This window comes from Manduca sexta, chromosome 10, assembly GCF_014839805.1.
Source record: "Manduca sexta isolate Smith_Timp_Sample1 chromosome 10, JHU_Msex_v1.0, whole genome shotgun sequence".
Classification (NCBI taxonomy): Eukaryota; Metazoa; Arthropoda; class Insecta; order Lepidoptera; family Sphingidae; genus Manduca; species Manduca sexta.
In genome coordinates, this window is record NC_051124.1 from 142970 (window position 1) to 159769 (window position 16800).

The 16800-nt window shown below is 36.0% G+C and overlaps 1 protein-coding gene and 1 long non-coding RNA gene across 6 annotated transcripts in view; one reads left to right on the top strand and one right to left on the bottom strand.

Annotated features, from left to right (window-relative positions):
• Nucleotides 1-16800, bottom strand: part of LOC119188474 (restin homolog) — a 63339-nt gene that overhangs the window by 41346 nt on the left and 5193 nt on the right. For all 5 annotated transcript variants that reach the window (XM_037437048.1, XM_037437047.1, XM_037437045.1 and 2 more), the window contains exons 6-8: nucleotides 16212-16304; nucleotides 14420-14509; nucleotides 6172-6276 (exon numbers count right to left, since the gene is read on the bottom strand). In XM_037437048.1, coding sequence (XP_037292945.1) covers nucleotides 6172-6276; nucleotides 14420-14509; nucleotides 16212-16304 — 288 coding nt within the window. The remainder of the gene's footprint in view (nucleotides 1-6171; nucleotides 6277-14419; nucleotides 14510-16211; nucleotides 16305-16800) is intronic.
• On the top strand, nucleotides 456-1476 carry LOC119188903. The gene is made up of 2 exons (XR_005112152.1): nucleotides 456-554; nucleotides 785-1476. It is a non-coding gene; the product is annotated as an uncharacterized LOC119188903 (long non-coding RNA).

A 16800-nucleotide genomic window follows, 5' to 3' on the forward strand; every position in this document is an offset into this window, starting at 1 on the left:
ACTATTCAAAGTCGCATATGTGAAATGAGTGCCGATATTCTAGCAACCGTTATTTCTGAAATAAAGGATAGTCCTATGTTTGCGCTGCAGTTGGACGAGTCCACAGATGTTGCTTCGTGTTCACAATTATTGGTGTTTACACGATACATTAAAGATGATGATGTAAAGGAGGAATATTTGTTCTGCAAGTCTTTGCCTACTACTACTCGCGGCGAAGACGTATTTCAAACGCTAAAAGAGTTTATAGAGGAAAATGGCCTAGACTGGTTAAAGCTGATTGGTACTTGTACAGACGGGGCGCCTTCCATGATGGGCATCCGTTCTGGTTTTCAGGCACTCGTGAAGCAAGTTGCTCCTCAAGTTTTCGGCTATCATTGCTTGATACACCGTTACGCTTTGGCTGTGAAAACGCTTCCACCAGATTTGCTAAACACGTTGAGTGACATAGTAAAATTGTTAATCATATTCGAGGCAGCGCCACTAACTCAAGATTATTCAAAGTTTTGTGCGATGAAGTTGGTGCTACATTTAATGCTCTTTTGTACCATACAGAGGTACGTTGGTTATCAAGAGGCAAAGTTCTAAGTAGGGTTTACGAATTACGAGAAGAAATTGGATTGTTTTTTGAAAACCAGAGAACACAAAAAGAAAAAAAGAATATTATGCAAAAATTAAAGACCAAACATTTATTCTAAAAATGGCGTACCTTGCTGATTTTTTCACTGAAATTAATAGTCTCAATATTTCACTGCAAGGAAATGAAACGAATATTTTGACGTTGCAGGATAAAATCGCAAGTTTTTTGCGCAAATTGGAACTTTACCAACGCAGAGTTCAAGCTGGTGATGTGTCAATGTTTACACAGCTAAGTGAGCAATTAGCAAATAATAATACATACAATAAATATAAACAAGAGAAAATCACGTTTGAAAATTCCGTGGTTCAACATTTAACTGCCGTGATAGACTCACTGCAGCAATATTTTCCGAACATGGACAGTCGTGAGTCCTACTCCTGGATTTTAAGACCATTTTCTACTTGCGTCGATATTTTCAAGGACGAAGATGTGTCAGCGAAAGTAGAGTTTCTCGGGCTGCGTGAGAATAACTCATTGAAAGTTGATTTTCAAAATGATAAACTAAGCACATTTTGGCGAAAAGCAGCTGCAGAATATCCCATTATAGCTGACAGAGCTTTAAAAATGTTGATTCCATTTGCTACAACTTACAGATGTGAAACTGGTTTCTCAACTCTTGTTACATTAAAACAAAAGCCAGAAACCGTCTGAATGTTGAGCATGACATGAGATGCGCGTTGAGTGAAACCGAACCTAATATTGTCAAACTTGCGAATGCAAAGCAATTTCAACCTTCACACTAGTTAACTCCAAGATTTACATATTACTTTACTTGACTAGTTACCTAAACGTGCAATTTCTTAGAATTTAGTTAGATAATAAACATATTTTCGTTCGAATTTGTGTGGTTTTAATTATTTTAAATTGGCTAGGGGTAAACTCAATTCCCATACTTGTTCACAGGGGTAGTGACATTGAAAAGGTTAGGAACCACTGCATTAGTGTATAGCCGCTATACTCTGAGCTTGTTTTTATAGCGTAAATTGAAGTATCCGTTGGTTATTGCATTGCGCAAGGAGGTAGGAAAGTTTGACGCAGACTTATAGCCTTGGGACCGGTCGTATGAAATATTGAAAAACAATCTTATCCTCAATACTATAAAGTCCATATTTTAGTATGCAGTGGGTGGTAATTTATTGAGAATTTGTTCGAAATTCAAATTTTGAAATGTGTATGAAATGAAAGTGACCTTACGGTCGTTTCTTTGCACCAAAGAGCAATACAATACTACGGGATATCTGCACGCTATTTCAAGACAATATACTAGCTGGGCGATAAGTTTGCGTGAAACTTTAGCATTACATACGTATATTATTATGACGTCGGGAAATCTTAAAATTACACAACATTTTATTGGGAACGGATGAAATCTGCAATTTTTTCCAATTAGAAAAAATATAGTTTTTTCAAATATTTGAAAAAATTCGCATATCTTGACACTACTATTAAAGAGATCGTCAAGAAGCTGCAAGTCACCCACGACTTCTGCCTACCTTTTCAAGAAACAAAGTTATAATACAAATAAACAATTGCATAAATGATACGAGACGAACTTATTGTTTGTATTGGGGTCAACGCATGAGTTTTTGCATTGAAGATAACACGCATAATGCCGCTGTACAGCTGTTTATTTTCTGTGTAAGTATCGTGCAAGTGGTTATTCATTTCGTAATAGTTATGATTAATATAGATCTGTTTTTTGTATCGGCCGGCATAGCGTTTACTACCAGCAAGCGTATTATTTAGTTATCTATACAAATAATAGAATTGAAGTGCCCGGCGGTGATTTAAATAAAGGGTTTTTCCTAAGCTCATGTTATGCCTATGTAACAAGAACTTAGACACACGTTTAATTTCGATCTATATTAAACGATAAAAGGGATTTTGACAAGTTTTCCAAGGGGCGGCAGAGGACTTTTTACAAATCAATACAGACTAATTTTCAACTGATTTTTCCAAGACCTATGCTAGTACAATAACTAGATGATAAAAAATGAGGTATACATTTTGCTTAAAATTTGCTTTTGGTTTTAAAGCTTATGATTTGATGACAATAAGTATTTATCATTTTCCAAAAGCCCATACAACCCTAATAATATTAACAATAAGCACTAAAATGCCGTGAGCATCCCGCCCACTTCCTAAACATGTAAATACCGTTCACATCACTTTATGCGCGTGCGCAGAAATGCGGTTACGTTCCTAACGCCTGATAAATTTGAACTCAGTTACATTACATGAATAGCAACACAAAATATTCTTGATGCACGTTTGATTTTCAGAACTTCAAACCACTTACATGACTAATAACTACTTAAAATAGAAAATATGGGTTGATGCAAAATTACAGCTAGATAGTTTGAGGAAAAATGACATAAAACATCCGGCAATCATACAATAAAGCCACATTAATATGCATAATATAAGATTAAGTCTACCTCCGCTTATTATAAAAATATTTTCGCGCTAGTCACAACAATCGACACCCATTACAAAAAGAAATCTTAGAACCAAAAGATGGCGGTTAAATTCCCGCGTTGAAATATGTGACAACGAACATGTTGTTATACCCACAAGGAACACTTTCGACACAGCAGGACACTATATTTAGAAATAATGAGGCCCATCATTTTTTGCTGGGACGGCGCTACTTTATTGTAAGAGAAAATATTTTTTTATTTATAAAAACTTTTAATTTTAATAATAATTGATTAAAATCATAGATATTGTCAGTTTATGGTCAACCCATTCCACTCTTACATCAAAATTTGTCCTTAGCATCTAAAGCAGTTACCCAGTTTCGTGGGCAAAACCGCAAGCAAAAGCTAGCACATAGCACTTCCTAGAACATAATGCAACAGTGCAAGCGAGGGGAGTGCACCAATTGAGTGTGGCGGGTGAGTGACCCTACGGTTCTAATTTTAATAGTTCACATTTATTCGGTGCCCGCACCGCGCCGCCGCGAACTGACTAATTAAATTTCACATAAAATTTAGACGAGACCGGTGTAGGAATTAAGTTAGTACTTAACTGTGACCCACGGATCCCATGGTTCAAATGCGACGTTAAGATGACCTTTATGTTGTTCATCCGTAAAATATGATTAAACGAAGTTGTGAGCGATATGACGATGTTATATGGAATAACATGCAGTCGTTGTATGGAAATTGTATTAGAAAAGTTAAATGCACTTGTTACACTTCAGCCGAACCCTTCCGAGATGAAAGTTAGAAGTTTTATATTTACATAACTGAAGCGTAGAGAACACATCGTATGACGGATGGTGTGATACTTCTGAGAGTTTCAAATAAGTTTAAATAGTCTAAATCTAATTTAATAAATGACATACGTTGCGTATGCTGGGCAAATTTATTCATACCTTCTAGATTTCGCCCTACAGATCGAATTCAGTATAAAATTACAGTTAATAGCAATAAAAGGAGCAACACCGCCATCCCCCGCACAGCTCACGCGATGGGAATCCGAGGGTGGTGTATTTATACGCGCCGGCGACCATTTCTTTGCCTTTTAGCATCGTCTACATCTCGGAGTGAAATATTTACTACATTCATTACAATGCACTGACTAACGAGTTCTGTTATTTGAGTGGACTGTGAGTCATTCATGAGGTATTATAGAAAAAAGGGGCAGGCAAAATCATTTAGGGTTTTATCGAATTGTCCAGCTTATCCAACAGTAAATGATTTGAATCTCTCTTAGCCGAATTTCGGTCACGGCGGCCAATCTCAACGGAGATCAGCCAGGTACGCAGGAGATATTATAGTTCACGAATGTGTGCGCAATACACAGGTGCATTCTCTGTTCCTTCACTCACATAGTCCGGTGAGACTTCAAACCGACATGACCGATCAAAGAAATGTACCTAATAGAACTCATGACTCGTCTTTAACATTAAGACCTACTGTAAATTACTCTTCTCTTTTCATCACGTGTGAAATTAATAAAACCTTTTTACTATAACGATCATAATGTTTGACCAATCTGGGTTAATAGGTCGATATAGCCTCTTCTCTTTTCATAGGATCCCAGTAATATAAGTAGATTAAATAAATAAGTAATAATTTTTTATTTATTTAAATCAACGCACCGAAGCTGTCCGGGAACAGAATTTGTATCCTACATGGCAGAAAGCTAGACCATCATATCCTGGCACGTCTATGAAGATGAATTAGTTGCTTTATATCCCTTTAATAATTTAAAATTCTCCCATCCTATATTCAAATTAATAACACCCACTTATGACACATGAATTGACAGAAACCCTTGCCCTAATCTGCCAATCCAACATCCCTTTGATACAACCAACAAGTCTATAAATAACCGTGCATTACTAGCATTCCTCCGAAATCCGTTGGTCTGTTGTTTTTGGGCGTATTGTGTAAGCCGACACACATTCCCGCGCTGACACCAAGCCGTCAATCAATCTAACCTTTATTTTTTACTTCGTATACAACGAGAAACTTTGGCTTTTTATCCACTGAATTATGAGACGAGCTAGACGCTCTCTAGATAAACGCCACGCCTGTCCGTATACAATAGCAACACCACCCAGATTTCTTTATAACAATCATCACCTAAAATGACTAGATGTAAATGGCTAACATTCTTCAATACAGAAGATTCAATGCTGAAATATTTATCAAGTCATTAATTATATTATTTAAGCCAGCATCAACGGTTTACCAACGCACCGCATTTGGACATGTTTTCGACTGATTGAAACGCGATCTAGTATGAACGTTTGCACTATTGTGAAATTGACCGTATATTTCATGTAGTTATTAAGTACATTATTGATCTGTTTAATATTTTGACATCACAATATTATAACAAAATATATAATAACTACATAGTTATATATAGTTACTATTAACTTAATTAGTGTAATTGATTTATCCATTCTAATTGAAATAAATAAATCAATAATTTAGATCCTCTGTGTCCTTCATTATTAAAATATGGTTTAACACTTTTAAACAAGGACTTAAACTTCGCTAAAGCCACGTAAACATAATCGATATTTATATAGCCGGTGTTTTGGCGCGAGACGCGGGAAGAGGCAGGGGATACGAGGGGACACGTGGGGGGAATGTTAGTGGGTCAAAGGAGACGCATCCGGCGATCACTAATAGATACGACGGAGACTAAGGGCCCTTGCGTCACAGCATCTATTGTTAGGGCCCAATGGAAGACATTCGCTATTAAAGTTATTTCTACAAGATAATGTTTGGCTCTCGTTTTTTTTTAGTAAGTTGAATATACCTTTACGTATATCATTATAGTTTGAATGTTATTGAAGTATGACTTTACAACTTCTTTACAATGTTTTTGTGCATAAAAAAAACAACGCAATGGTGCTTTGAAGAAATAAAAAAAAAAAGGTTTATAAGATACAAATTAGAAATGAGCTAATTTCTACATCTGCTACAATGGACATGTCAATACGATATCGATATAACAATTTTTGACCATAAATTAATTTACACAAAGGTGAATTTGAATATCCCACTGACCTCCCTCTCGTCCCTCGTCTTGCAGTCGCCCTGGATGCGGTCCCGCAGCGCCACCAGCTCCAGCGGCCAGCTCGACACCTCCGCGTCAGGGTCTGACAGCAACACCTGCAAGAAAATGTGATGGTAACCTCAAAAATGCCCAATGACTGAACTTATTAGGGCCAGTGAAAATAATGATGGACTGCTTAAATATTGGTTAGATCGAAATTTTTATACAGGGACAAAATCACGAACTATAACAACATAAGAAATCATCAGTTTTGTTTAGTTCCAAATTGTAATAAAGTTCTACAGCTTATAACTGAATAACAAAAGCTCGCTTGCATATTAAATAAGGCTATCCCAAGCTAATATCGATATAACAACGCACATTAAATTATAAATGCATGCCACTTAACTGAGTTATTTACCCTATAATTACGTTATTGTAATCATACTGGCTGTCAAAAAATAGTGCTTTTAGTACCCATAACGTCAGTTAAGTCAATATAGTCATAATTACTCGGATGATTCGTTTCCGCGCCTTTCTAACACGATTTGCATACGATATATGAGATTTTCGCTTTCGATTTTATTGGCAAAAGTTTAAATACTTTTAATTTTTATAGCCGATATGTTAATCAGTGTATCGGTTACCCTACCAGCGCTGCATTGAAAACGGTCAAGCGATTAAATAATATACTAAATTTATGACTGTTCTAATACATATATCGATACTGGGCTTCACAATATCAGTTGGCACCTTGTGTGCTATAAATCTCACCCACTATCAGTGAAACTTAATTTCTAAACTGACCCTTGACTTTGACACTACGATAGAGTTGCTATGACGCAGGCGCATCGGAACATTAAAAGGCGACTAATGCTCTTCAAGAATATCCTTTCTTTATACTAAATATTTAGAAATTTCGGCATGAAATTGTTTTGTAAAACATTGGTAGTATATTACTTAATTAATTAACTAAAAAGTAACAAAATTAAGTAATAAGTCGAGAATATGATCCTTATAGGTATGACAGCTATGTGGAAGCTGACAAGCAGCTGCCGATGTACAATCTTTTGAAGGAGAGAGAAAACCATTATGAGCATTTTCTGGTTAGAATCTTATGAGACTAACTAAGTACTAAATAACTCACTTATTATCACATTTATCTATAACACAAGTTAATAGCTCTAGTACAGAAGGCTCTGGCGGCTTGTTGTGACAGCAGAAGTTAGTCAAATAAGAAGGATAGTCTTGACGGTACGTGAAATTTATCAAACACTTACACGCCACAAAATCAAAGAAGTTTTTATTGACAAAGGGAAATGGGGGTTAAGAAGGTAAGATTAGAGTTCAGGAACATTTTCATAACGTACGGGACTGTATAAGATTTTTTGCTCGCTTCATTATAATAAGCGCTGTGTCAGCCCTTAAAGAGTAGCAGCACGTCCCAACCCCTTTAGAACGTCCCAAAGAAACGCGACTCAAGTTGATGTTTACTTCTGATGTTTGTTTGATCGAAACCAATGCGTCAGTTACGTGTGAGTCTATCAACCAATCGCAATAAAGCAACACACGAAGTCGTTTCGTGTTTTTTTGCCATATTCTAAGCTCACTGAACGTTTAATTGGAAAGCTCTACACATTGCGCTAGTCACCCTAAAACATTGACTGTGCGCCCAATAATGGTGCAACCTGCAGCATGACCTACCACAGTAAATAACCAACATACTCACTATAACGTCACTCATAATGAAATCCTGTTCGAAATACATCACAATACACTTCACTTATATCACGTACACAACACAAGTGAGCGAGGAGTACTGGCCCGTTTGACCCACGACCGATAATACACTGATAGTCTAAACAATGTCGTTAGTGGTGGGGAAGGTTGGGTTATTTGTTTTTTACTTAAGGGAGGGTTAATGAGCTAGGTTTAATTGAAAGTATTACTTAATGATGTATTTGTAAACATCACCCGTGTAATAAATATAAATAATTTGAATGTAACAAATTGGACAGGCAAGCGTTGTATTCATGATACAACATTAAGTTAGATACAGATATTTTAATATACAGTTGCCTCGGTATGAAGTTCTCCAACTTAAAACAGTTACACTATAGTCCAAATGATAGTAACGAATAGTTTATATTTCTTACAAATACTTAAAATATCATTAAAATAAATGCAAAATTCAAATCAATACTATCCATAATCATATTATTGACCGAAATAAGCAAAAAAGACTAGACCGAACTCTCAAAAATTAGGTCAACAGCGCGAAAAATGTCCCCGCTGGCAAACGTCCAATACTCCCGCGACAACTTGCAAATGGCGCTGACCTGTCACGGATAACCGGCACACGAGGTGAGCAGACAGCCTGGGGCGTCAACCACTACTTTTGGGTTGATACTTCCTGAAGGTCTTTCAAATCTTAGGCAGCGTAGTGGATTAAGGTCTAAACCCTTTCAGCAGTAGAGGCTCGGGCACAGAAATATATCCACCCGATAGTAGTAGAGGTACAGGAGACATCATCAAGGAGTAGGACCCATAATTACCAACGTAACTGCTGCGTTCGTGGGTCAATCGAGTATAGCTCTTCTCGATCAGGCTGACAACTGTGACGACTGGCGAGGTATATTTCATCGATACTATCTCCTTTATCATCAGACGTATTCAGATTTCCGTGCCCATATAAAAAAAGGAGGGAATACTTTCTAAATCGAATAATCTTAAATCTGCAATCCGGTTCTTGGCCAACCTACCCGACACAATAAGGTAAGTAGGAGTCCTGTTCCCAGCAGTGGGATACTATATAATACAATGCTGGTATTTTGTGATTAGGTTAAAGAGTGTAAACACTACGAAAGCGAGTGGTGAGCGATCAAACAATAATACCCAAGTTTGAAGGACATTGCAACTAATGATATTACTCGCTACAACAAGACTTCATCCAATGTCTCAGGATGACGATGCCAATTCACTGCCAACTGCCATGCATACCTTTGTAATACAAACTTCGGAGCAATTGTTTCTAATATAGTTATTGTTTCTGAGGAGTCGTGATGCTTGCCATCAGGCGTGTTGTTATTATTCCTGGCCAGTAATGAATCTTACCATCAAGCGAGCTACTTTCATTACAACCCTATAGTCATTCAGATGAATAAAAAAAATGCAATTGAGATCCATTTTATAAATATCCTACGAGATTTATTAAATACCTGAAGCATAATAACATAATTCTATATTTACTCTACACAACTTTGTTTTTAGTAAGTGGTGATAATCTCAATCGAAGGTCATCCCTATTCGACCCCTAGGTGCGATAGAGTATTAAAGTCACCGCTAGCACGTTGCTTGAGGTGCGTTTACGCGCCCCCACGACATTACATCACGATAGATAGATCATAATTTTGGATTGATCCTGTTCCTAATCAGAAATAGCACAAGAGTAACAACCAACCAGTCTCTTCAATATAAAAATAAAATATAGGAATGAAATGATTTATTTGAATCTGTAAAATGTTATACATTATTTAGATTCCGTCAATATTAACTCTACCACCAGTTGGGAAAGCAGTTCTCACCAGAGAAGAACGTGCAAGAAACTCTGGTGTTGCTCTTTTCAAAATCAATTTAAGTTAAAGACTACAATACATGATAAGGAGAAGAGGAAAAAAAATATAATTGTTTTTTTTAGTTTTGTTTAGAGCAGTTTATTTAAATGCACAAACCTCTCAGGAAACATGTACCATCCATAATGTACCATCAGCAAAAACAGCGACCAGATGGATATGTCGGGGTCACCGGTCCTACGCTAAGTTGATGCGTCCGGAATTGGAAAAGTAAGTAACGACAGCAGAGTCGAACACATAGCACTAATCACACCCTATACCTACACACCAACTAAAACCCCGCGGTGAAATCTTCACCTCAGTAGGAACAACCTTGATATCGTTTGCAACTAACATGAATATCAACCAACGTCCAACAGCGGAGTAATTTGTCGTGTACATCTTCGTGAGAATATTTTGTTAAACGATGACTGTACTGTACTTAGTCTGGCCATAAATACTGTTACACTTAATTATAAAAAAATATTACATTTGAATTTCGAATCTGTCATTTTTATACGATTGTTCATTGTGTTTTCTCATTTTGGCGCCAATACATTGTAAAATATTTTGCGATATTAAAATGGTGTGGGGTGATAAAGAGAACCGAATCGCTGTGATAGCATTACACAAAGTAGGTATGGAGCCAAATGCAATTTTTAAAACTCTCCATACACTTGGTATTAGTAAAATGTTTGTGTACCGGGCTATTAATAGGTACAATGAGACCTCCTCTGTTTGTGACAGAAAAGATCTGGCCGTCCACGTAGTGTTCGTACGAAAAAGGTGGTCAAAGCAGTAAGGGAAAGAATTCGAAGAAATCCTGTCCGAAAGCAAAAGATTTTATCTCGGGAAATGAAGATAGCACCTAGAACCATGTCGCGTATTTTAAAAGATGACTTAGGACTTGCAGCCTATAAGAGACGCACTGGCCATTTCTTAACTGATAATTTAAAGAAGAATAGGGTGGTAAAATCGAAACAACTACTGAAGCGGTACGCAAAGGGAGGTCACAGAAAAATTTTGTTTACGGATGAGAAAATTTTTACAATTGAGCAACATTTTAACAAACAAAATGACCGTATTTATGCTCAAAGCTCTAAGGAAGCTTCCCAATTAGTCGACAGAGTGCAACGTGGACATTATCCGACTTCAGTGATGGTTTGGTGGGGTGTTAGCTATGAAGGAGTGACTGAGCCATATTTTTGTGAAAAGGTATCAAAACATCGGCACAAGTGTATCAAGATACCATTCTTGAGAAGGTAGTTAAGCCCCTTAACATCACCATGTTCAATAACCAAGTATGGTCCTTCCAGCAAGACTCGGCGCCGGGTCATAAAGCTCGGTCCACGCAGTCTTGGTTGGAATCGAAACGTTCGGACTTCATCAGAGCTGAAGACTGGCCGTCGTCTAGTCCCGATCTTAATCCGCTGGATTATGATTTGTGGTCAGTTTTAGAGAGTACAGCTTGCTCTAAACGCCATGATAATTTGGAGTCCCTAAAACAATCTATACGATTGGCCGTGAAGAATTTTCCCATGGAAAGAGTGCGTGCTTCTATTGATAACTGGCCTCATCGTTTAAAGGACTGTATTGCAGCCAATAGAGACCACTTCGAATAAGCTTTTATATTTTTAATTGTTTTATATTTATGTATTAAACTGACACACTGTAAAAGTAATAAATGTTATTTGCAGTTAACAATTTTCTTTTTTCTTTATTACAATATTTATGGCAAGACTAGGTATATAACCACAAAATTAGCGCACATGAGTAATTTTTATAAATGTTTTGATTTATTTATAGTGCGTGGAGGTGACGTATTCAGTACGGTAATGTTTGTAATTTTTCTCTGAGATTATTTGTGAGAAGTATTTTTAATAGTACACGACTTAGTGTTTATTATGTATGTATAGTATTAGATCGAGGATTGGGTGTGTTTATATTTTTTTTTTAAATTTTCGCATAAAAACAAGATTGCGTCAATATGCTATTCTTAAAATAATATGTAAGTATACTATCGTAATTGACGCCATAACAATATTAAGAGGACAAATCATTAATGTCGAGTGTACGTCGAATCTTTTAAGTTAGCGGCAAGATATTTTATTTTAAATTTATATTAGCATAAAATGTCGAACGCCTTATTTTTTTTTATAAATGACGCCATATCAGATTTTGCTAAAAGTTAATAAAAAAATGTACTAATTTTTAAAAATGGATGCGACATAACATTCGAAAATCATTATGAATGAAAGTTCAACACAACAAAACTTACGTTACACACAATCTGTGGATTTCGATCCGGCATTGTACGTAATAATGCACTCACGTCCGTTAATAATACAGTCTATGTTTCTTTAACACACGTAAAAAGTCATCATTAAAAATAATACTTGTATTTACATCACTAAGCAATGACTATTATAGCACCCACAATTAAAGTTGTCAACAATAATCAAGACTTGTTGACAAACATAACGCAAATTATCTCTAAGTCACATTGTTTATGAAATTGACTTAAACTTCACTTTCAAAACACACCAGTCATTAATCAAACACAGTTTAAACACGTTGAAGTCTGTAAGAAGAATTGATTCAGAGACCAAAAAAATAGCATAAGCCGAGAACGAGCAAATAGGTCACTTGATGTTAGGGGATTCAACCCCTTGCATTCACACTCACAAGTAACCAGTTATAATCAAATAATTCATCATTGACTCTCAAATATTATGGAATAATAATAAATTAATTTTAAGAGTTCGTGAAAATCAACTAAGGCTTAAGTATACGAATCAAAATTCCTTACAAACACCAATATTTCCGTACTAATAAAACGCACTATCCGTCCGTTAACAAATTCAATAATCACTATATTCTAAAATCAAGCACTTCGAGAAATTCCATATTTTTTTCCAAAAACACTTTGATCCCACGCCACGTGTCTCCAGAACCCTGTAGTCACGGTGACAAAGCTAGTGGAACTGTGGAAATTCCCTGTCCCCAGCATCGGGGGCACTGCGTCACCGCAGACAGTACGAGATGGCTTCCCGCCAAATGTGAATGAGTTTCGCGCTCATTCAGACGTTCGGTTTGATTCCCAGGTTGAATAGTTTTTAACCGAATGACTACAAAAATCTCCCGTCAAATAGTGCTGTCCTGGTTTGTAGGATATTGTAGCCAGTGTCCTGGGCATTATATTTTTTGTTTTTTTTTTTTTTATTAAAAATAATAATAAGTTTATTTCCACAAAAACAAAATACATGTCAAGTTATTCACTATAAAGACCACATTGACATAATTGTGTATAGGACAAAGCAATTAGTAACCCCCCGTGCCCATGGTAAGAATTAACTTGTGCTATGGCCAATATATGGACAGCTAGTTTCTCCGAAGGACTAAAATATACTGCAACTTAGTGGCGAAGGGTGAAATTTACCGAAAGGAAACCCGGCACAATTTATGCATAAATGATATCTACAAATCGTCCTTGTAATAATTAAATTTTCTATCAATTACGAAAGGGCAGCCGGCAAGAATCGGGTTATATTGACCTTCGCCACTAGCTTTTGCTCGTGGCTTCGCCCACGTGAAGGAGTCTTCTGAGATAAAAGTTCCGCTATATATTTTACCGGGGAAAGTTGCCTATAACCTTCCCAGGATCTTAAACAAATAGTTTAAGATCCTGGGAAGGTTATAGGCAACTTAGTCATACAAAAAATCCTCACGTGTTTATAACAATCACAAAATACAGCCGTCTGCGCATCCTCGTAAACTGTGATAGATTAGTTACTGACTGATTTAGGTGCAAAGCGCTCGTGTTATTTACTACCTCGTAAAATTTTTATGTCTGTCTTATTGTCTACTTATTTTTACGTCGGATGCCTAGAGTTACATTTTTATTGCGTAGAGTAATTTGATTTCAAATTACTTACTATTTAAAGTAAAGCGTTTCAGAGTACTTAAATATCGCTGCAGAACCTTCGTAGAAACAAAAGCAAAATATTTGAATACCTTGTATTTATTAGGCATTTATAATATTATTATTTAAAAATAAAGTGCAGTGGCCTTATTGGTCTCGCATGTGTTAAGTGCAATAGGGAAACATCAGGAATACAAAAGTATAAACTGCAGTTAGCAATATTGTAACCTACACTCGTGATTTTCGAAACTGTTAGCTCTTAAAACCATTGGCTTTTAGAAACAATAACGTTAAAATCGATCGACGCATCGGAAACTTACCGACTATTTTCGTATTTGCGTTTATGATTATATATTGAAAGTGAGCAACGTACTGTTGATATATAATTAGTAGAAACTAGGGCCGCATTATAGTGAATACAGTCACACATCGTTAGATTAAGGTAAACTAAAAGTAAATAAATAAGTACAGTCCGCGCGCGAGTTCCGAGTAATCTTAAGAAATATCGACGTAATGAGTTAATTCAATGATTATCGATATTGCGTCATCGATACAAGTAAAGATCAGGCGCTGAAATTATGATATACATTTATCACATATATAACACGCGGGCAACAACAATCGCAAAATTAATTGATTAGTATCAATAAATATAAACGTATTGATAAGTACGTAAATACGTATGGTATAGTACGGCTCCCTCACCGCGCCCGACCCCGAGCGTACCTGCAACTGTTCCTCGAGCTGCGCGACGACGTCCCTCCGCGCGTGTTCCCTGGCCTCCTCCAGGCGTTGTTCCAGCTGCGCCTCCATCTTCTATCGGCGTTAGTGACACACGGGTTAGTCGCATACCATGCAAGCAGGAGATAGAGAGGTTATTACAGATCGTGATAGATGCAAGTTTTAACGTTTACAAACGCGTTTCAGTTTACACTATTGGTATTTCTATGTTAAACTTCTTGAGCCAAATATATTTTTATTAACGTATGACAAGATTATATTGGATCTATGATAGCTCGCGGAATATGAGTGCTATATACGTCTGCCTATCTTTGACAAGGGAAGGCTTGATGCTATGGTTTGTGATCTTAATGAACAATTATTGTCCACTAAGAACCACCAGAATTTTTAATGTATGCGGCCTGTTATGTATTAACTTAGGACCTACAAATTTTAGTAAATATAGGAGCCATCTTCAGTCGTTTTTAATTCCAATCAAATACGCGTAGTAAACGTCAAAATCTCACAATAGAGACGATACCGTGATATATACAGGGTGTTGTGCAAAGAAAGTGATGGGGTATCATTTGGGTTTAAATACTTTATATTTGAAAAACTAGTTAAGAGAGTTTTCAAGTAATATATATTTTTTTCTTAACCATAGGTAGTTTAAACTACATCAATCTAACATAAATATTAATTTAATAATTATTATGTATTTTGTTACTCAGTAATGAACAGAACAACTATTATAAACATAATAATTAATATAAAAAACATCTATTCAAAATCATTAATGATAGAACAAACAAATTAATAATTTATTTACGTTTCTTCTTTATAAATTTATATTTACGGCAAGTAATAGATATTCACCAGATATGTATAATCGTTATACAAAAAGTAGCACCCTTTGACAGGTATATTTTATCATTTCAAAAACCCTTTAATAACATTGTATGTTCTATAAATATATTTTATGGAATAAAATATATACAATGGCTTGAACCTACACCAATGACGAGAGAAAGGAAGTACCTCAAGCCGTAAGCTTGTGATATGTGACCTGATATCTATCCCCTGCATGCGATTAATTGACACAACTATAAACAACACATTAGTATATTAGATCTAATTCTGTAGACAATATTCTTAAAAATCATTTAATCATCAACCAAATATCTTCATTAAATGTTTCTGCAATTTTAGAATAAGTTTTTTGAATTCGATACTTTTAATATATTTAGTCTCTTACTTAACATTTTACACATTGATATGTCTACAGAACTAAACCTAGTATATATAAAGTATATGTATAAAATAGTAACATTCCGTTGAATACTTCAAATAAAAAGGCAACAATATCCACGGTGATCACTTCCCATTATGGGAACGAATTACGCATTTTCTGGACCTCGGCTACAAAAGCGTGTTGCGTGCCACATGTTGCGCAACATTCACTGCTCATTGAATACAGACTTAGGAAATTTAACATAAAGCCAGTCGATTAAACAATAAGATGGCGAAGCAAAATCTCAACGCGTTATATTGTAAATTATATTCGACAAATGTAGTATTTAATAAAACACAAAATGTCACATCTGAATGCCATTAAAACATCAAAGGCTAACAAATGTTAAATCGCAAATAAAATGGGGTTCGTATACAATTAATTTACCTCCTCTGACAAACATATTCATGTTTTATATCAAATTTGATTTGAAAAAGTTATGGATAAATATCTTTATTCTTGAATTAAATTAATTGCAACAAACCGTTCCTATTGAAAATTACTAACCTTTTCTAATTCCAAGTCGATATCTTGCTGGTACAACGACACATTGGCTTCAGTGTTCTCTGTGGTTTGCATATGCGCCTTCAGTTGGGTCACCTGAACCAAAATATTATCGTATGCTGCATGAGATGTCCTTTTGAATAGCAACCACCGTATACAAAATATAACGCACACTATAGTGACCCACGTGTGTCGTGTTTCGGGATCAGCCTGTATAATATATCCAGTTTCGTAGAGGCCGGCGTAATTTAGTCGACTGCCAACGGGTATTCATCTCATCTATCAATACTCCATCCTAAATTTCCATTTACCATCAGGAATAATAGTCACTGTTTTGCTCCCATAAAAGAACTGGATTATATAACGTAAGGGAAGCAATATAAAATTTTCTCCATAGTGAAGATCAAATTCGGACTACACTGTAGTTTATATCAAGTTATCTAAATAATATTCATAACAAATATTTTTTTTGCCTCTGTACCAATATGTAAATTTGCATGCTGTACATACATACATACATAACATCACGCATTTTATCCCGGAAGGGGTATGCAGAGGCGCAACTAGGGCACCCACTTTTCGCCAAGTATGT